The sequence below is a fragment of the Manis pentadactyla genome, chromosome 8 (genome assembly GCF_030020395.1).
Source record: "Manis pentadactyla isolate mManPen7 chromosome 8, mManPen7.hap1, whole genome shotgun sequence".
In the NCBI taxonomy this organism is placed as follows: Eukaryota; Metazoa; Chordata; class Mammalia; order Pholidota; family Manidae; genus Manis; species Manis pentadactyla.
The window spans coordinates 19,464,984-19,480,392 of record NC_080026.1 but is presented as its reverse complement, the minus strand read 5'-3'; the positions used below and the strand labels follow the sequence as shown (position 1 = coordinate 19,480,392).

General features: G+C 39.7%; 1 protein-coding gene across 7 annotated transcripts in view; it reads right to left on the bottom strand.

Annotated features, from left to right (window-relative positions):
- CACNB4 (calcium voltage-gated channel auxiliary subunit beta 4) overlaps positions 1-15,409 on the bottom strand; it is a 241,911-nt gene that overhangs the window by 24,247 nt on the left and 202,255 nt on the right. For 6 of the 7 annotated variants that reach the window (XM_036928326.2, XM_036928327.2, XM_057505581.1 and 3 more), the window contains 5 exons: positions 13,149-13,225; positions 11,608-11,627; positions 11,309-11,389; positions 9,948-10,006; positions 2,414-2,523 (listed from right to left, as the gene is read on the bottom strand). In XM_036928326.2, coding sequence (XP_036784221.1) covers positions 2,414-2,523; positions 9,948-10,006; positions 11,309-11,389; positions 11,608-11,627; positions 13,149-13,225 — 347 coding nt within the window. The remainder of the gene's footprint in view (positions 1-2,413; positions 2,524-9,947; positions 10,007-11,308; positions 11,390-11,607; positions 11,628-13,148; positions 13,226-15,409) is intronic. The other variant, XM_036928335.2, reaches the window with a different exon arrangement.

Below are 15,409 nucleotides of genomic sequence, written 5' to 3'. Positions count from 1 at the left end.
ACACTAGGAGGCTTAAGCCACTGGCCTCAATTTGCTTTTTCAGGGTCTTCTGTTGCTCTCAAACCATGGTATCCACTCCCCTTGTCTAAGCATGCTCTTCACAAAACCACTCATTTCTCAATCACACAATGTTTTTTTATATGCCAACACCTTTGTACATTCTTGTCTGCCTTGAAGAACCAGCTCAATAACTTTTGTGAGTCTTTTCAGATACCTCTTCCTCCCTACCTTTCTTTATACCCCTAGCTCTTTGCTCATAATTCTATTATCAGAAAGTATTTTAACCATCCTTACCTCCTTTTTGTTTGCTCATGGGTAAGATACTTTGTCTCAGTTACATTTGTACTTCCTAAGTCTGGCATGGCATATAACAAGTGTTCAATTAACATTTGATGAACATACCTACAAACGTACATTAACAAGCAGGCACATGGATATAAGTGGCTCACATAGTAGTTATTATAACAGACTGAAATTAACTCCAATGGTTGTGGGTATATGAATTTTTACAGAGTAACAGTTAAAACCAGTAAATTGGCATCTATCTTGTTTTTCTCTCAATATTTATATTAACTCCACCCCACTCATTCCACTACTCTTGACAACAGGTGACTGATTATACAGAATGACTTCAAATAGTATCCATGAAATCCTTAGCTGGTGCAGATGGTTAGTCTAGCAACCGAGCTCATGCTTTTAAGTGTCCTTTAGCCTCTCATCATACATCAGAGGAAGGAGGGGTTAAAAGTCAAAGGCACTGTGTGGAGTGAGAAGGAGAGTGGAAAATGGGAAAACAGAGAATAATAGGTGCTTATCTGAGAAATCTTCAATCTAATTTGACATGACTGTCACCCATGATATTTGACTTTAGTCAGTTACCTAATCTGATTCATCATCATCAACTCTGCCATTGTCACCTCCTCAAGGTCAAAATACTGTGCCTTTAAAAGTGTTTCACTCTATATGTGGAAGGCTCTACATACAGGACGAAAGAAAGAACTACTGGTATCCTGGATCTTGTCCTCACAAGCACTGACAACTGTTACAATGGTATGTTTAGCATTCTTTCAGAAAGTAACCATCCAACAAACATTTATTGAGCAATCACTATATGCCAATGCCATGCCAGGAATATATAAATGATACTTTGTAGCCTCTTTACAATCTGTATAAATCTTGCCTCAGGGTCAAGGCACAGCCTTCAACAAATTCTTAATGAGATGTTTGGGCATGCAATCTATCTTGGACTTTTTTTAGTTTTCTATCATAGTTTGTTTCAGCAATTTAAGAAATGTAGTGGCATAAGAGAGTTCTATCTTTCCTACTCTGCCCATAAGGAGTAGGGAAGTAAAACTCTCAAGATGTGATGCAAAAGAAACTCCTAGAGTTATGAATGGACTTCCCCACTGTTGGCCATCACAGAAACCGCAAACAGGCTTTTGAGGTGCATGTTACCATTTGCCAGCTGCCTGGACTCACTTCTGAGGATGGTGATTCCATCCTCCATTGCCCTGCTCATGTATGGCTTGATGAACTCAACATACAGCCTTTCTCTTTTCCATTACAGTGAATTTCAGCAAGCTTTCTGAGTTTAAACTTCATGCATGTCATTAATGGTGGCTGCTTGTCTTCCCTGAGGGTTTCAGCCCTGGGCAAGTTCACTATGGATTCAGTGAGACCAAGAAATGACAATGAAATGTTCTTGGGGTAAGAGGTTTTATACCCAGCTTTCTTCTGCCCACAGTAGGTCGAGTGCTAGAATCGTATCTGCATCCAGCAGGTCTGTAATCCACTTCCATCTCTGCCTCTGCCCAGCAGAGCTCTTTAGACAGTGACTCAGTCAATAATGGGTCATTAGCATAGCAGTAGGTCAATTACATCATCATGTAGTTTAAGATCAGGTAAGTATCCTGCCCATAGGAATGTCCATTTTCCCCTCACTGCTATTTCCACTTAAAGATGTGGCTCTTCTGGGCCTACCAGCTAACAGCAGAAGCAACACTGAGAACACATTACCTAGCTTTTTTCTGAAGATCTGAGAAGGCTGAACATCTCATTTCCTTTCATGTCAGCTGTGACTCAGGTATGACGGATACCGTTAGACTCCTTGAGCTGCTTGGGCAAAGCAGAGATGAGTGGATTCATGTGGTCAGGCAATAACAGAGTAGGAGAGCCCACTGAGGACTCCTCACACCAGACTGCTAATTAGCTAACTGACTAGAGCTGAGAGAAAGGAGGCTCTGGCTGCCGCAGGACTCTGCTCCCTTCCTTTCCATGGATAACATTCCCTTCAGTTTATCAGTGCTTCTCCATTCAGAATGGGGAACAAATTGGAAAAGACATTCACGAACGCAACAAGTGTCACCCCAGTCAGATAGCACAGCTTGGAGAATGCTACATTTGAACATCTTACCTAAGCTGGAACGGGTGTTCGAACGTTCAATTATTGCTCTCTTGCTGGGATTATTTAGGACAGACCTCTTAGCAAGAGAAATGTCAGCTGTCACTCTTGTTATTGATATCCTATGAATAGGAACACAGAACAGAACAAGCCAGTAAAAATGTTATGGGGCTGTCCAAGTGATTTATGACCACAGTACTTAATAACCACTTTACATACTACAGTGCAACCACAGTATAATAAACATTGGCTACAAGTTTTTAAACAGGATTTGCCAAGTATTAAAATACAAGCAGAACAGAATGGAGGAAGGTTTCGCTATTTAACAAAAATATTACTGTATTAAAAATGCAGCTCTTTTACACTATTGTGTGCTTTGCCAAATTCTCTGTATAATGAGCACCATACCAGGAGAGAATTAAAACATATAAATTGACCATGTTCCTTACAGGAAGCAGCAATATAATTTCCCTACAATTCACAGTTGTTTGCTCTTGAACAAGACCTTCAGGAAGTACAAAGGCTCTGCTCTAGCATATGAGTGCTGCTGGTCAGAAGGGGGAAAACCTCTTCATTTGGATCATCAAAGATAATCAACCAGTTGGTAGCTATGGTGCATTCCTGGTGCTCAACAGTTAATTCATGACAGATAAAGCGTTTGTCCACAGGCCCAGAGGAATGTTTCGTTTCTAAGAACAAAAAACATGATTTCTTTTCTGCAAGCACAAGATTCTTGAGCAATTTGCATATGATTTTGAATGGATATAGTGGACAATCATAAGACACCATAGTTGAGGGCAATGCAAGGATTGTGCCAGGATTTTGGTAAGTTAGAAAGTATCCTGCAGCCATGCAAGAAAAGAACAAAGCAAAGTAATTGCAAAGGAATGAAGAGAGGAGTCTATTTGCATATGATTTGTCAAATGAGAATCCCTGTAACTTATAATTTTAAACTGGGATCACTCAACTTCATATTATCATCTACCTGTAGAATGCAAAGAATAACTCCCTAAGCCCATTACTGCCAGTATGTGCCTTTCTTCATCTTATTTTCAGAGCTTGGCAGTTCCAGGAAGGAGACAAGGACAGGACTGCCCCTACTACCCCTTGACACCCAGTGCACCCATTCTTCTCTGTTTACAAACTCCTCTGGGGGTTGGAGCATGGAGGAGGGAGAGTTGTCAACAATTATCGAGTTATATGTCATCTCACATCTATTTCGGGACAACACTGTCAGTACTCTCAGGAGAGTCTTCACATGACATCAGTGACCTGAAGTCTTGGGGAGAATTTTAAATATCTTTTCACAAATGGTTGTAAATTGATTCTTTAAAGCAACAGGCTGTACAAAAATTCAGTGCCTTTTAAAGCAAAGGCTCCTTGCTTGTGTCACTTATTTGTAATTTTAAGTTTTCAGATTTTTAAAAAATTTTAGACCCTTACTACTACATTATTTCAGGTATCTTCAAATTCTCTCTGCAGAACCAAGAGTCCTGTGAAATACCTCCAGGGCCACTGAGAACACTACAGGGAGGCTGAGTTGGTGGGGCTCCAGTTTTCCCACCTGCAAAGTCAGGCAAACACCTCTGCATTTGTTTTCTACTTGGGCTTTTGATGTGTGCTCCTTGCAGAAAGTTGTTCAGCTGCTAAAGACATTGGAAAACACTGGTGAAGTTCAATTGTTTCATTTTACCAAGTAGAAAACTGAGATGAAGAGAGGAAGTTCTACACGGTTAGAAGCCAAGAAGGACTAAAACACAGGCCCCCCCGGGCACCAGGCCAGTACTTAGTCATCTGACTTATAATTCTCTCAGTTTTAATTTTCTTCTCCAGCAACCCCAAATCTCCATAACAGCCGGATCATCAAGTGTAGTTACACAGTCTTGGTCATATGCGGAGAGATGGTCAGAATTTAAAATCAGGTTAAAGTCAGGTGAACCCCACATCTCAGTCCCCCTTGCCCAGGGGGTTGCTGCAGACTTGAAGCAGGAAATCTCATTGGCAGTCCTGCGGTCACAGCTCCTTTTATTTACAGAATACACTTTGGTTGTTTAGTTTTGGGTTTCTGGCTTTTGTGATTATTTGTTGTTTTAAGAATGAAGTTGTTGGTTAGAAACATATAGTCAAGTTCCAGAGCAATTCAAATATACGACTGGAGACAAGTAGGCTGGTTTAGGGACAAAATTCAACTTTTTAGAATAATGACTTTTGGAGGGCTCAAAGATTCCATTCTGCTTGAGGGAAAATCAAAACTTCTAGCTCTATGCAAGTCAAAAAGTGACCCGGCATTCTTAAAACTTTAAGGGATTATCAACAAAGGCACACTCTTATTTTTTTCTGGGTGATAAACACTTTTACAAAGCCATTTTTAAGCATACCCCAAGTTTTGCAAATGAAGAATAACACACCCATACAAAAACAGAAAAAAATCACTTCATATATTCCAAAACCAGGAAAAGTTGTAATACAGGGTTCTTTTTCTTGTTTTATTTTTCAATAAAATACCAACTGATTTGTTAATACATGTTATTTCTTAATAAAAGTACGCATGCATGAAAGAGCTCAGGAAAAGATACATAGCCCAGAAACCTTTCAAGACAAAGTAGGAATTTCTATTTCCCATGCAAAGATGCTTACTATTGTCAAAATCAGACACCAAATCCAATTTTTTTTTTGGTAAAAGGCTCCCCAGCAATGTCATAACATTTACCATTGAATGCCATCTAATTTACATACTTTTTTTTTTTTTTACTTATGATATCCTTCCTATTTTTTTTCTTACTATTCTCATACTCTTTAGGGTCTTTCAGTACTACCATGCATCTTGTTTGATACTCATCTCTAAAAAGTTCTCTTTGAAACTTTTCTGTGACATGGGGTCTGTAGTTACTGGCCAGGAGATTAAAAGACTAATTAGGAGTTCAGTTCCTCAGCCAACTGGGCATAGTAGCAAATGTCACTGAAAACCAGCAAAAATCATTCTCTAAATCTAGTAAATACAAACCCCCAGCAACTACTTATAGCTGTTCTGGAATTCATAATTTCTTCAATCCATCATGAGCTTTGAGTATTAGTTTTCTATGGAAAGACAGTAACTTTAGTTATGACAAAGTCATTCAAAAATAATTAGTATTTCTATGTTGATAACAGAACAGCTATAAGATCATTCTGTATTCTATCCTTGCTACATCTAATATGCAGCCCTGTGGATATATTAATTTTGGGGGGCTCCTAATATTCATAGAGAAAAGTGTTCCAAAAAACAGAACAGTGTACTGTCAAGAGAAAAGGGAAGGAAGGCATACATAGACTTGAGTATTCTTCCTGGATCTTTCTCTTGCTGGTTGTGTGACCATGGATAAGTCATGCCATCTTTTGAGTGTCAGTTTTCTGATCAATAATATGGTGAAAGTAACTTTCCAAACTACCTCAGAGGATTGTTATTAGCAGTAAAGTGATATATACAAAAGTGCTTTCTTAAATAAATACTTATAGTGTCCTATGTTGACAGACATATATAATGTATACAAGACAATCATTGGCAATCTGAAGAACTAAAGGAGACAGTTTCTTTATATCCTGTTCTCAAAAGTCAGCAGTCTACCACAAACTCTCATCCCAGAGTCCATGAAATGTATATGTACTTTGAAGCTGGGAGAATCAGGTCAGACATATTATAATCTAAACCTATTAATTTAAATATTCATGTTTGGCATTAAAGTGGTCAGTTAATTATCTCAAGTGTTTGTCCGCCAATGAGTCTGCGTTTGAATAGAGAACAGTAGGAAGAAATGATAAAGAGAATGATAGGGGTTATGACACACAAGGCACTGGTTGTTCTTTCCCATTTGTTGACTGTAGTTATAAGTTGTTTTCATTCTTCCATGGCCTTGATTGCTTTATGATAGCATCAATTGTTCCCATTTCCTTTTACAAATAAATACTGCCTCTTTGAGTCTCCCTAGGTTGTAATTTCAGCCTCTTTTCTTCCAATTCTTTCCTAAACCCTTTTTTTTCCCTTTAAGTGTTCCTTGGCTAATAACTTGCTTTAGCTTCAGATCCTATCTGTAAAGATTACATGGTGTTTCTTTAGAATTTTTGGCCATGATCATGTCAGTTACACAGTATTGGATGACTACCATAGACATGATCTGATCCAGTTGTCAAAAAGCCTAAAATAACAACACTATTGGGTTTTGAAATGATTAGCATAGGTCAATAGATTGCAGTTGTTTTCACTGCTTGAATGGTATATTTAACCAGTTGAACAAACCTCAGCCCAGAGGACAATCCCCAAGGAATGTACGTGGTGTAAAATGAAGACAAATGGCTCTGTGTCTTGTACGTCCACTGTGTCCGCACCTGGCTGGTGCCGTTGTAGCAGCTTGGGAGGTGCTAGCGAGTTTATGATCTGTGCAAAGAATTGTCACTATGTGTGGATATCCACATGCACAGGAACTATTTAGTATTGTGCTTTCATTTTTCTCACATGTATTATAGTTAGGCCCTACAATAACAGTTCTAGCAATAAAACGGCACAATAATTAGCTCTAAACTGACTCAAATAATTCATAGGTATCAAAAAAAGGCAAGTGTATGATTCTGCAGTAGTTAGGCTGTTGGCCTTTAATCCAGTTGGTTGAATTATTTTCTAACCAAGATGTGAATAACAGTATTGAAGGAGAAAGCCTCTTAGCCAATGGATCCCTTTTTTGCTCTTTTTGAGAAATAATAAGACTTCCTTCTATTTTGTCTAACCTACTGCATTCACAGCCAGTGAGTCACTGAGTAGGTTTCCATCAGAACATACTGTTTATGCTGTCCTGCTGTGCTAGAGCCTTCTGTGTAACTGTTCTCTTGGATGGTTTGTTATTTTCTCTCCCTTTATTAATTGGTAAAACATAACGCTGCAGATTGTCATAGTTCAAAATGTAAGGATATCCCCAAACAGCAGCAGACATGTCAGAGTCGGTGTATCGTTACAAGAAAATTTCTTCTCCCTTACCAAAGTCTCCATACACTCGATCAGTGAATTCACTATGGCTTTTGCTAATGCACTAGCCCTTTCTTATTTGAAAGCAAGTACATTCTCCTACTCCTACCTTTAATATCTTTCTCCAACTCTGCTGTACATCAGCTCTCTCCAGGGCTGTGTGCCTTTCTCCAGCTATTTTGTAGTGTTGGGTTCCTCCTCACATCTTCAGATGTGTCATCTGCTGTGTCATCAGACCCCATGGAACACTTGCATCAATGTTTTATTTCTATTTCTACTAAAACCATCTGCAATAGTGTGTGTAAGTGTGCAATGCAGACAACTCTACCTGATTCAAAACAAATCTCTGTTGTTACAATTAAACGCATTTCCTCTTTCTGAGCCTGAGGACTGAGGAAGAACCTGATTCTTTACTCTTGAAAGCAGGAATTAGTCACTCACTTTCTCTTTGCTGGTTTATAATTTCCCTTCTTCTTTTCCATAGGTCCTCCTTTTCAAACCTTAAACGACATTATTGTGTATAAGGATATTATGTGGGACCAAAACAACCTGACACAAACTTGGGCTGCATTGGGGGATGGGATTTGTTCATATCAGGGGCTGTTAAGAGGTCACAGGATGAGTCACTGCTTAAAATATTCTCGAGTAAAAACACTATAGGTTAAGATCATGTGACTTCAAGCATAGCTGAAGGAAGTGTGCATGTGTGACCAAGAACACAGATGCCTGAGCCGCGCAGGCCAGCTGCCTCCAATCTGTGGAGAGCTACATGAGGGTAATAGTATGGCCCTGGTCATCGGACGGCAGGACCAAGACCACTACTAAGTTAAAGAGACAGAACTCAGCTGTTTTTACAATGCTTTTTGAAGAAGTGAATTCCAAAAGCCAGAAGTTTCCAAACAAAAACAAGTTATCCATCTGCTTGTGGTTGCTGAAGGAGAGAGATTAGAATAAAACAATTTTTACATGTTCTTTCAACTCCAATATTCTATTCAGTGCTTTTTACTTGTTTTCTTTGAAACTACTTCATTCTCTGCCTATCTTCTTTTAAAAAAGAGGACAGTAGGATAAACTCATGGCTTTCTTATTAGGCCCAGTCCACTAGATGTATGTGGCAGATACTGTTATTTTTTCAACAGCCAGCCTGCTCTGCAGTTAAGCATGGCCAAGTGACCAAGCTCTAACTGAAGAAATGTGAGGATCCATGTGTGTCGCTTGCGGGCCGGCATGCCCCCTTCCCCACAGGCTGACTGGAGAGACCACCCTTGGCCTGAGGGCCCCAAGTGAACTTGGGTGGAACAAATTTCTGTCCAGTTCTCTACCCCACCCCAGCCCCCAAGCTAAGGAATACCTGCCTCAACCATTAAATGAGCAATAATAGCTTTCATTGGGTTTGAGTCATTACACTTCTGGGGTCTATTTTTTAAAGCAGCCTAGCCTGTACTAATGTACTTAGCCATTCACATAATGGCAAAAAGCATTCTGATTTCTTGAACTAAAATTTTAATTATGGGAACTAAAATCTCAGCTTATTTTCTTTGCATAGAGACCCAGAAACTAATAAATAGTTTAAAAACAATTACCCAGAAGGCTTTTTTTTTGAGAAATGTATGTAATTTGTACTCAAAGCATTATCATATTTGCCTTTTCCTTAAAATACCATGTGTACTAAAATCTATTTGAAGATACTTAAAAGTATTTGGTAAGTTGGATGCATTTACCCATAATTCTCTGTACACGCTATTTAAGTTTTCTTCATTTCTAGTAAGTCTTCAGGCATTTAGTTGCACACAGTTATTTTTAAATGAAGTGCATTCTGCATTGTCAAAGTGCTTAGTAGTTAGTATTGAGTCAATATGGGCTTTTTATCATTTCTCTGCAAAACACAGAAACTCTTTATAGACATTTTTCACAAAACTTAAATTATAAAATTATTTGATGGCTAAAGACTGAGCCATATTGATAATGGGTTATAGTAGGATACACACAGAATAGACCAATAAAACAAGGTAATTTCTAGTAAAATAATCCATAACTGAACAACCAAAGAAATGCTATTCCCTACAAAAATAGTCACTTTGGGAGGCTTATGATAGAAACATTCCTTGCACTCTTCTTTTGAAGAAATTCATTACTTTGTACCTTCATATGATACCCACATATGCACACGTGCATGCACACACACACAATTCCCAAATGACATTTCTCAGCTTGACCAGTGAGCCACCATATTTTTCAGAAATAGTCTATATTTTCATTAATGTTTTTAATAAAAAAAGCTTGGTATGAATTCACTGACAAGGGAGAACATAAAGACAAATACATTTAAGTAAAACAAATATACTATTTTCCTTCTCAAGGTCCTTTTTCTCTTGGGGATTCAATGTTATACTTCCTACTTTCAGAGCTCTTTCATTGTATTCTTCCATGAATACTCTGTTAACTTTTAATTAGAGAACTTCTAGAATTGCTGGAACATAGATCTTCAAATCAATGTATCATACATGTTTGGTTAAAGGAAGATAAAAGTACAAAAACATCTATATGTCTCACCTCCCATCAAACCTGTGCTTCAGGAAATCAAAGAGGGCTTTCTGCATCATGTCTGTTACCTTTGCAGAGGTGAGAAAAAAAGAATGAGGCAAACACACACAGAGAGCGAGGGGAAAAGAAGTCAAAAGTGAGAGAGGTGAAGGGAAGGGCAGCAGGTCACAGCGAGCCATCTGGGGTGGGTGGGGAGGGGTGTTCTTCATGCTTAACCATTTGCAGTTACTAAAACTTCCCCTTGTGATTCTCCCCCAGGGGGCTGAGGAATGTATCATCAGTGTTCACTAGACCCAAAGCCAACCCTCTTCCCTATTAGGGGACAGCAGTGTCCCCAGGAGACTGCAACAGGCTGGCTTTGTCCCCTGGTGCAGCTGCCTGCGGCCGCCCGCCTAAAATATGCTCTCCTGTGAGGAGCCCCGGAGCTCCTCAGGACAGCCGTCCCGCTGCTCTGTGCATGCGGGTGGAAATTCTGCATGCCCACGGCTGGCTTTCTGCAGACCACTCTCCTCTTTTCCTCTGACATTCCTCACCGAGGGGGGGAGGTGAGGGGTAGAGGGAGAACAAGGGAAAGGGCAGTGGCGGAGGGAAGGGGCAGGGCAGGGAGGAAGGAAAGGGGGAGGGCATTCCTAACTCTTCTTCAAAGAGATTCATTAATTTAGTCAACAAGTGTGCACTGGATGCCTGCTATGTGCCAGATACGGTCAAAGCCCAGGCTGCCCACCCACAGATGTCAGTGTCCCACCCCACCTGTTTTTACATATGCTAGCACAAAGTCAAAATGGCAGCATCTGAAATGCAGTACATCTAAGTCTTTAATCTTCTTACATGCTATTTTTTAACTCGTCTCTGAAGAAGTTCACTCATATTTTTAGTGGACTTTCTTTCCTTCTACATGTCCTTTAAAACAAGTAAGCAGGGAGTATGTGGTGGAATATGGCGTCATACTGAGCCCCCAGCACGGTGAGGTTCGCTGGTACTCTGAGGATTCAGGTTTGCCAGCAGACAGCCTGTGTACTTCCTTGGGCCATTCATACTCTAGTATTTCTAATGGTGATGGCAATGGTTGAAGCAGATAAAGTCTTTTCTCTGAATTGAATGTAGAGCAAACCTTTAACCAGACTTCCTGTTCAAAGTGTTTTGAGGGAGATAGTGCTAAACAATGTAATACATAAAAGATGAGAAGTGTGCCAGAGAGGGAAGACAGAGTGAAGGGTCCCTCAGCCCGCCCGGTACCACCCGCCTTCCCAAGCTGGGAGTGGGCTTCCATCGGTACCTAAAAGTAAGCAGACCCTGGAGGAGCAAGCTCCAAATGGATGTCTCCTAGGTTCTTGCTCAAGAACTGAAGCATAACAGACTGGTTTTTGTACCTCATAACCCTTCAGTGATGGCCCCACTAACACCACTGGGCGCATGGATGGTACAACATCATAAGGAGGGATGTGCTCCGTCTGAAAAAGATGATGGACACATGTGACAAGGTGAGGATAAGCATGTCAGCAACCAGAACACTTCATATGTCTCAGGTCAGATGAGAAGTGATACCATACGTCCCCACTGAGGAGACTCATCCCTTAGTTTAAAGCCTTTTGGGTTACTGAAATGGAGCATTGCAGGCATGTATGGATAGAAACCTTAACAGTGGATTTAAAAAGGAAATGCAACTTACCACTTTTTGCTTCTGTTTTGCTAAAAGACAACAATGAGAGCCATATCAAAATATGTAATCTTTGTAAATGATAGTACATGATTTTAAAAGATGGCAGAATGTACCAATTTGTCCCTGTAATTCTCATTTCACTATTACCCACTCTGTAGAGCACTGCTCTATTATTTCATTCTGGACGGGCCAATTATGAAGACAAATGAAAAACAGACTATTTCCTCCCTGCACTAATGACCTTCCATCCTAATTTCATGTTGGGTGGTGAGAGTGGACTTTATAACAACACTGGAAGTTCTGAGCCAACCAGGGGCCAGGGTTTGTTCCCCTGCCAGACCCAGCAAATGATGTGGCTGAGAACAGCTTGAACAAATAAAATTTGATGAAAAGAAACAGAGAATAACAATTTGGGTAAAGATGATCATCATCTCAATCAGTAGTTATTTTTGGATTTGTAATTTTGGTTACTATGAGAAAATTTATAGTCCTTTATCAAGTCTTTTTCCAGGATATTGAAACATTTTTTCCTACTGTGCTGCTCTTAATTTCAAAACAGTTTATAACCAGGTATTCCTGCTCTCTTTTATTTGTAATAGCAAAAAGCTGCAGTGACATAAATGTCCAACAAATGGGGATGAGGCAAAATATACTCACTATCTGACTAAAGTGGTTTTGAGGCAGTCCAAGCAGGATCACAGTCCATTTGGGTTGACCAAAGACCTAGACTGGTTCAGAGCTCCGAGATCAGGGCGGATTCACATGAGCAAGGACCCAGGTGCTCAGCACCAACACAGTTTCCTGCAGTTATGCAGGCCAGGCTAGACCTTGACTTGTCATTCTGAACTGGTAGTACTGGATGCCCTAATGCAGCATCAATTCTTGGCCAGAAGAAGTTAGCCTGTGGAGGCCAGAGAATGAGGCAGAAGGAAAATTCCCAGTTGAGTACCTCTGTAATTTCCAAATGCTCAATTGCTGGTTAGGTCACCATTGTCCCTGCATTTCCATTAATTCCAGGGCTCAGTTGTCTGCTGTCCAAATGGAAATGAGGTTATCTGGGTCCAATCTCATTCTCTGCTTCAATCCTCCTGATCGCCACAGCCCAGTCTGTACCAGCACAACCTAAGGTTTCCCAGAGACCCTGAGACAGAGCAGTTTCTTGAGAATCTATAGTTTTTTTTTCTTTTTAATTGGCCCTTGCCATCTCGAAGTCTGTTATGTTCTTGGGTGGAATATGGAATTTGCTTCACATTGTTTCACACAATGGTTAGTTACTGCCTTGGGTGGGGTGGGATGGGTAAATAATATTTTTCAAAATTAGATTACAATGATCTGAATTTTAGTATCATAAATGCCTTTAAGTGAAATCAAATTATTATAGAGTGAAGTCAAATTATTATAGAAAGCAAATGAGCAACAAAATATTAAGTAGAAGAACCTTTAAATCAAGCCTTTAAATTGTTTCCAAATTAGTAAAAATACTTGCATGTATGTTCAAATATTAAGAAAAGAGTACATTCCGCTAAAAAGAGTTTAACTAAAACACTCACCTGCTGATGTGGGTGTGGCTCGAAATGTCCCTGATACCATTTCTCCAAGACTTGAAGAAGAATTTCCACTGGATTTCCTAGGATATAGGAAGGGCACTTACGACTCATTCCTCAGATTGCTTGAAAATGGAACTTGAGAATATACAGCTTTCTTTGGCTTTAATTCTACTCAATAATTCAAAACACATCAAATCCTTCTACAGAAAAGAACTTCAAGAATCTGTTTAAATGTTTTCTTTGACCTCATTTTGTAGAGAAAGTGGGTTAGTGACTGGGACCTCAAAATACTTTGTGAAAGTATCTTCATTATTCAGTGAAGAAATTAGGCAGAAGAATCACTGATAGGAGTGTTCTTGTGAACCGCTTGCTTAACTAACACCAGTTGCCAGTGCACCAGCTGGAGGCCAAATACAGCTCAAAACAAGCAGTAAGCCCTGGAAGAAGCATTTCTCCTTAGAAGTGATTATGTGGGGGCCAGAGTTAAGAACAGACAGTAAGGATTTGGTCGCAAATAACATCATTTGGAAGATTATTCCAGTGGGTCTCCTCTTGTAGCTTTGGAAGCTTCCTGGGTGCCCACAGAGGCCCCCAGGAGCCCACCTTCCTACTTCTCCACTGTCTCCAACTTTCAGTGCTTAAGAGTATGGTTCCCAGAGTCAGAACAACCTGATGTCTCACTCTGGCTTGGCCACTTACTAGTTGTGGAAACTTGGCACATCATATCATGTCTTTGAGCCTTAGTTTCCCTATCTGTAGAAGGAGAAGCTACACCTCGGGTTGGTATAAAGATAAAATAAGATCATGTCTATGAGCTCTTGGTTTTACTCTTGTGCCTACCACAAAGTAAGTTTTTAGTTCAAAAGTATGTAACAATATTATGGAATAATAAAAATAACAATAACTACTTTGGAAATAATAATGATTTATATATTATTTCATTCAAGAAATCTTTATGGAGTATCCAAATTCTAGATGCTAAGAATACAACAGTCGGGCAGAGGGGAAGAAAAGACAAAATTCATTCCCTTATAGAGACAGATTCTAGTGTGAGATATCACTATCAAACAGATGAGCAGGTAAATACATAGTATTTCTGACAGTGATAAGTGCAACAGAAAAAAACAGAGTTCAGAGAGAGATAGGAAGCAAAGGAAGAGAAGGGAAGTGGGTACTATTTAAATTTGGTGGCAGAGAAGAGGTCACTGAAAAGGTGATATCTAACAAAGATCTGTAGCAGATGAAGGAATGATCTGTTGGAAATGTGAAGGGAAGTGTTCTGGTAAGAGGAAACAGCAAGTGAAAAGGTCCTGAGGCAGGAACCTATGTTCCCAACATTTTAAGGAGCAACAAGAGAGACAAAAACTGAAAAGAAAAGGGAATAAGAGGAATTAATAATTAACAACATTTTAGGCAAGTTATACACTAAAAAAACTGAAAATTAAATGGGGGGGCTAACTTTACTCTTATGACCTTCTATTACTGTTTAAGAGGTTCCTATTATGACCAAGGCAAAAGGACCCTTAAAGAATAGAGATTTTGAAACAAAAAAAGATCCAACAGAAAAAGGAGGTTAAGAGTCAAGAGAAAGAACTGCTTCTATTTTTAGGACTTTCAAAAATGATAATACATATCAAATCAGTGCTTCAATGTAGACTCACAAACTATGCGGCTCAGTATGATTCTGCTTTCTCTTCTCTCAGGCTTTGCTTGTATTGTTGGGATCTTTAAATACCTGCACGCTGAGATTTTCGTGTCTACTTCATTAGTTCACTAGAGGTTGACTCATCTGAAGCTAGACAGAATCTTCACCACATTACCAAGAGATAGCAGATACCACAAAAAGCCCTGTGTAGAAAAGGTGCGTCTAGTAGCAGGATGGTAGCGCATGTAGCACTGCATTCCACGCGCGCTTGAAGGAGAGTCTCTGAAAGGGAACCAAGAAGAGCCGTGAAGCCTGGTCCGGTCAGGCTCCCTCTTACTGTACTGAGAACAGATGCCCTATATGAGAGGAAAGCTTAGGTTCCAAGGTGGGTTTGCTGAGGCTACAGACAGCGGTCCACTGTAGAACTCATGTGGTGTCAGGCTTCAGCAGGCAAAGGGGAGAGTGAACTACCTGAAACTCCTTTGTGTCAATTTCAGAAACACCTCATAGTTAGAAAAGTATCTTTTACTTTGAATGCAAACATTTTTAAAGTAATAAGCAAATTTTAAAATATCACTTAATTTTCCTACTCTCCCCCCTAAAAATGTTTATGGAATTG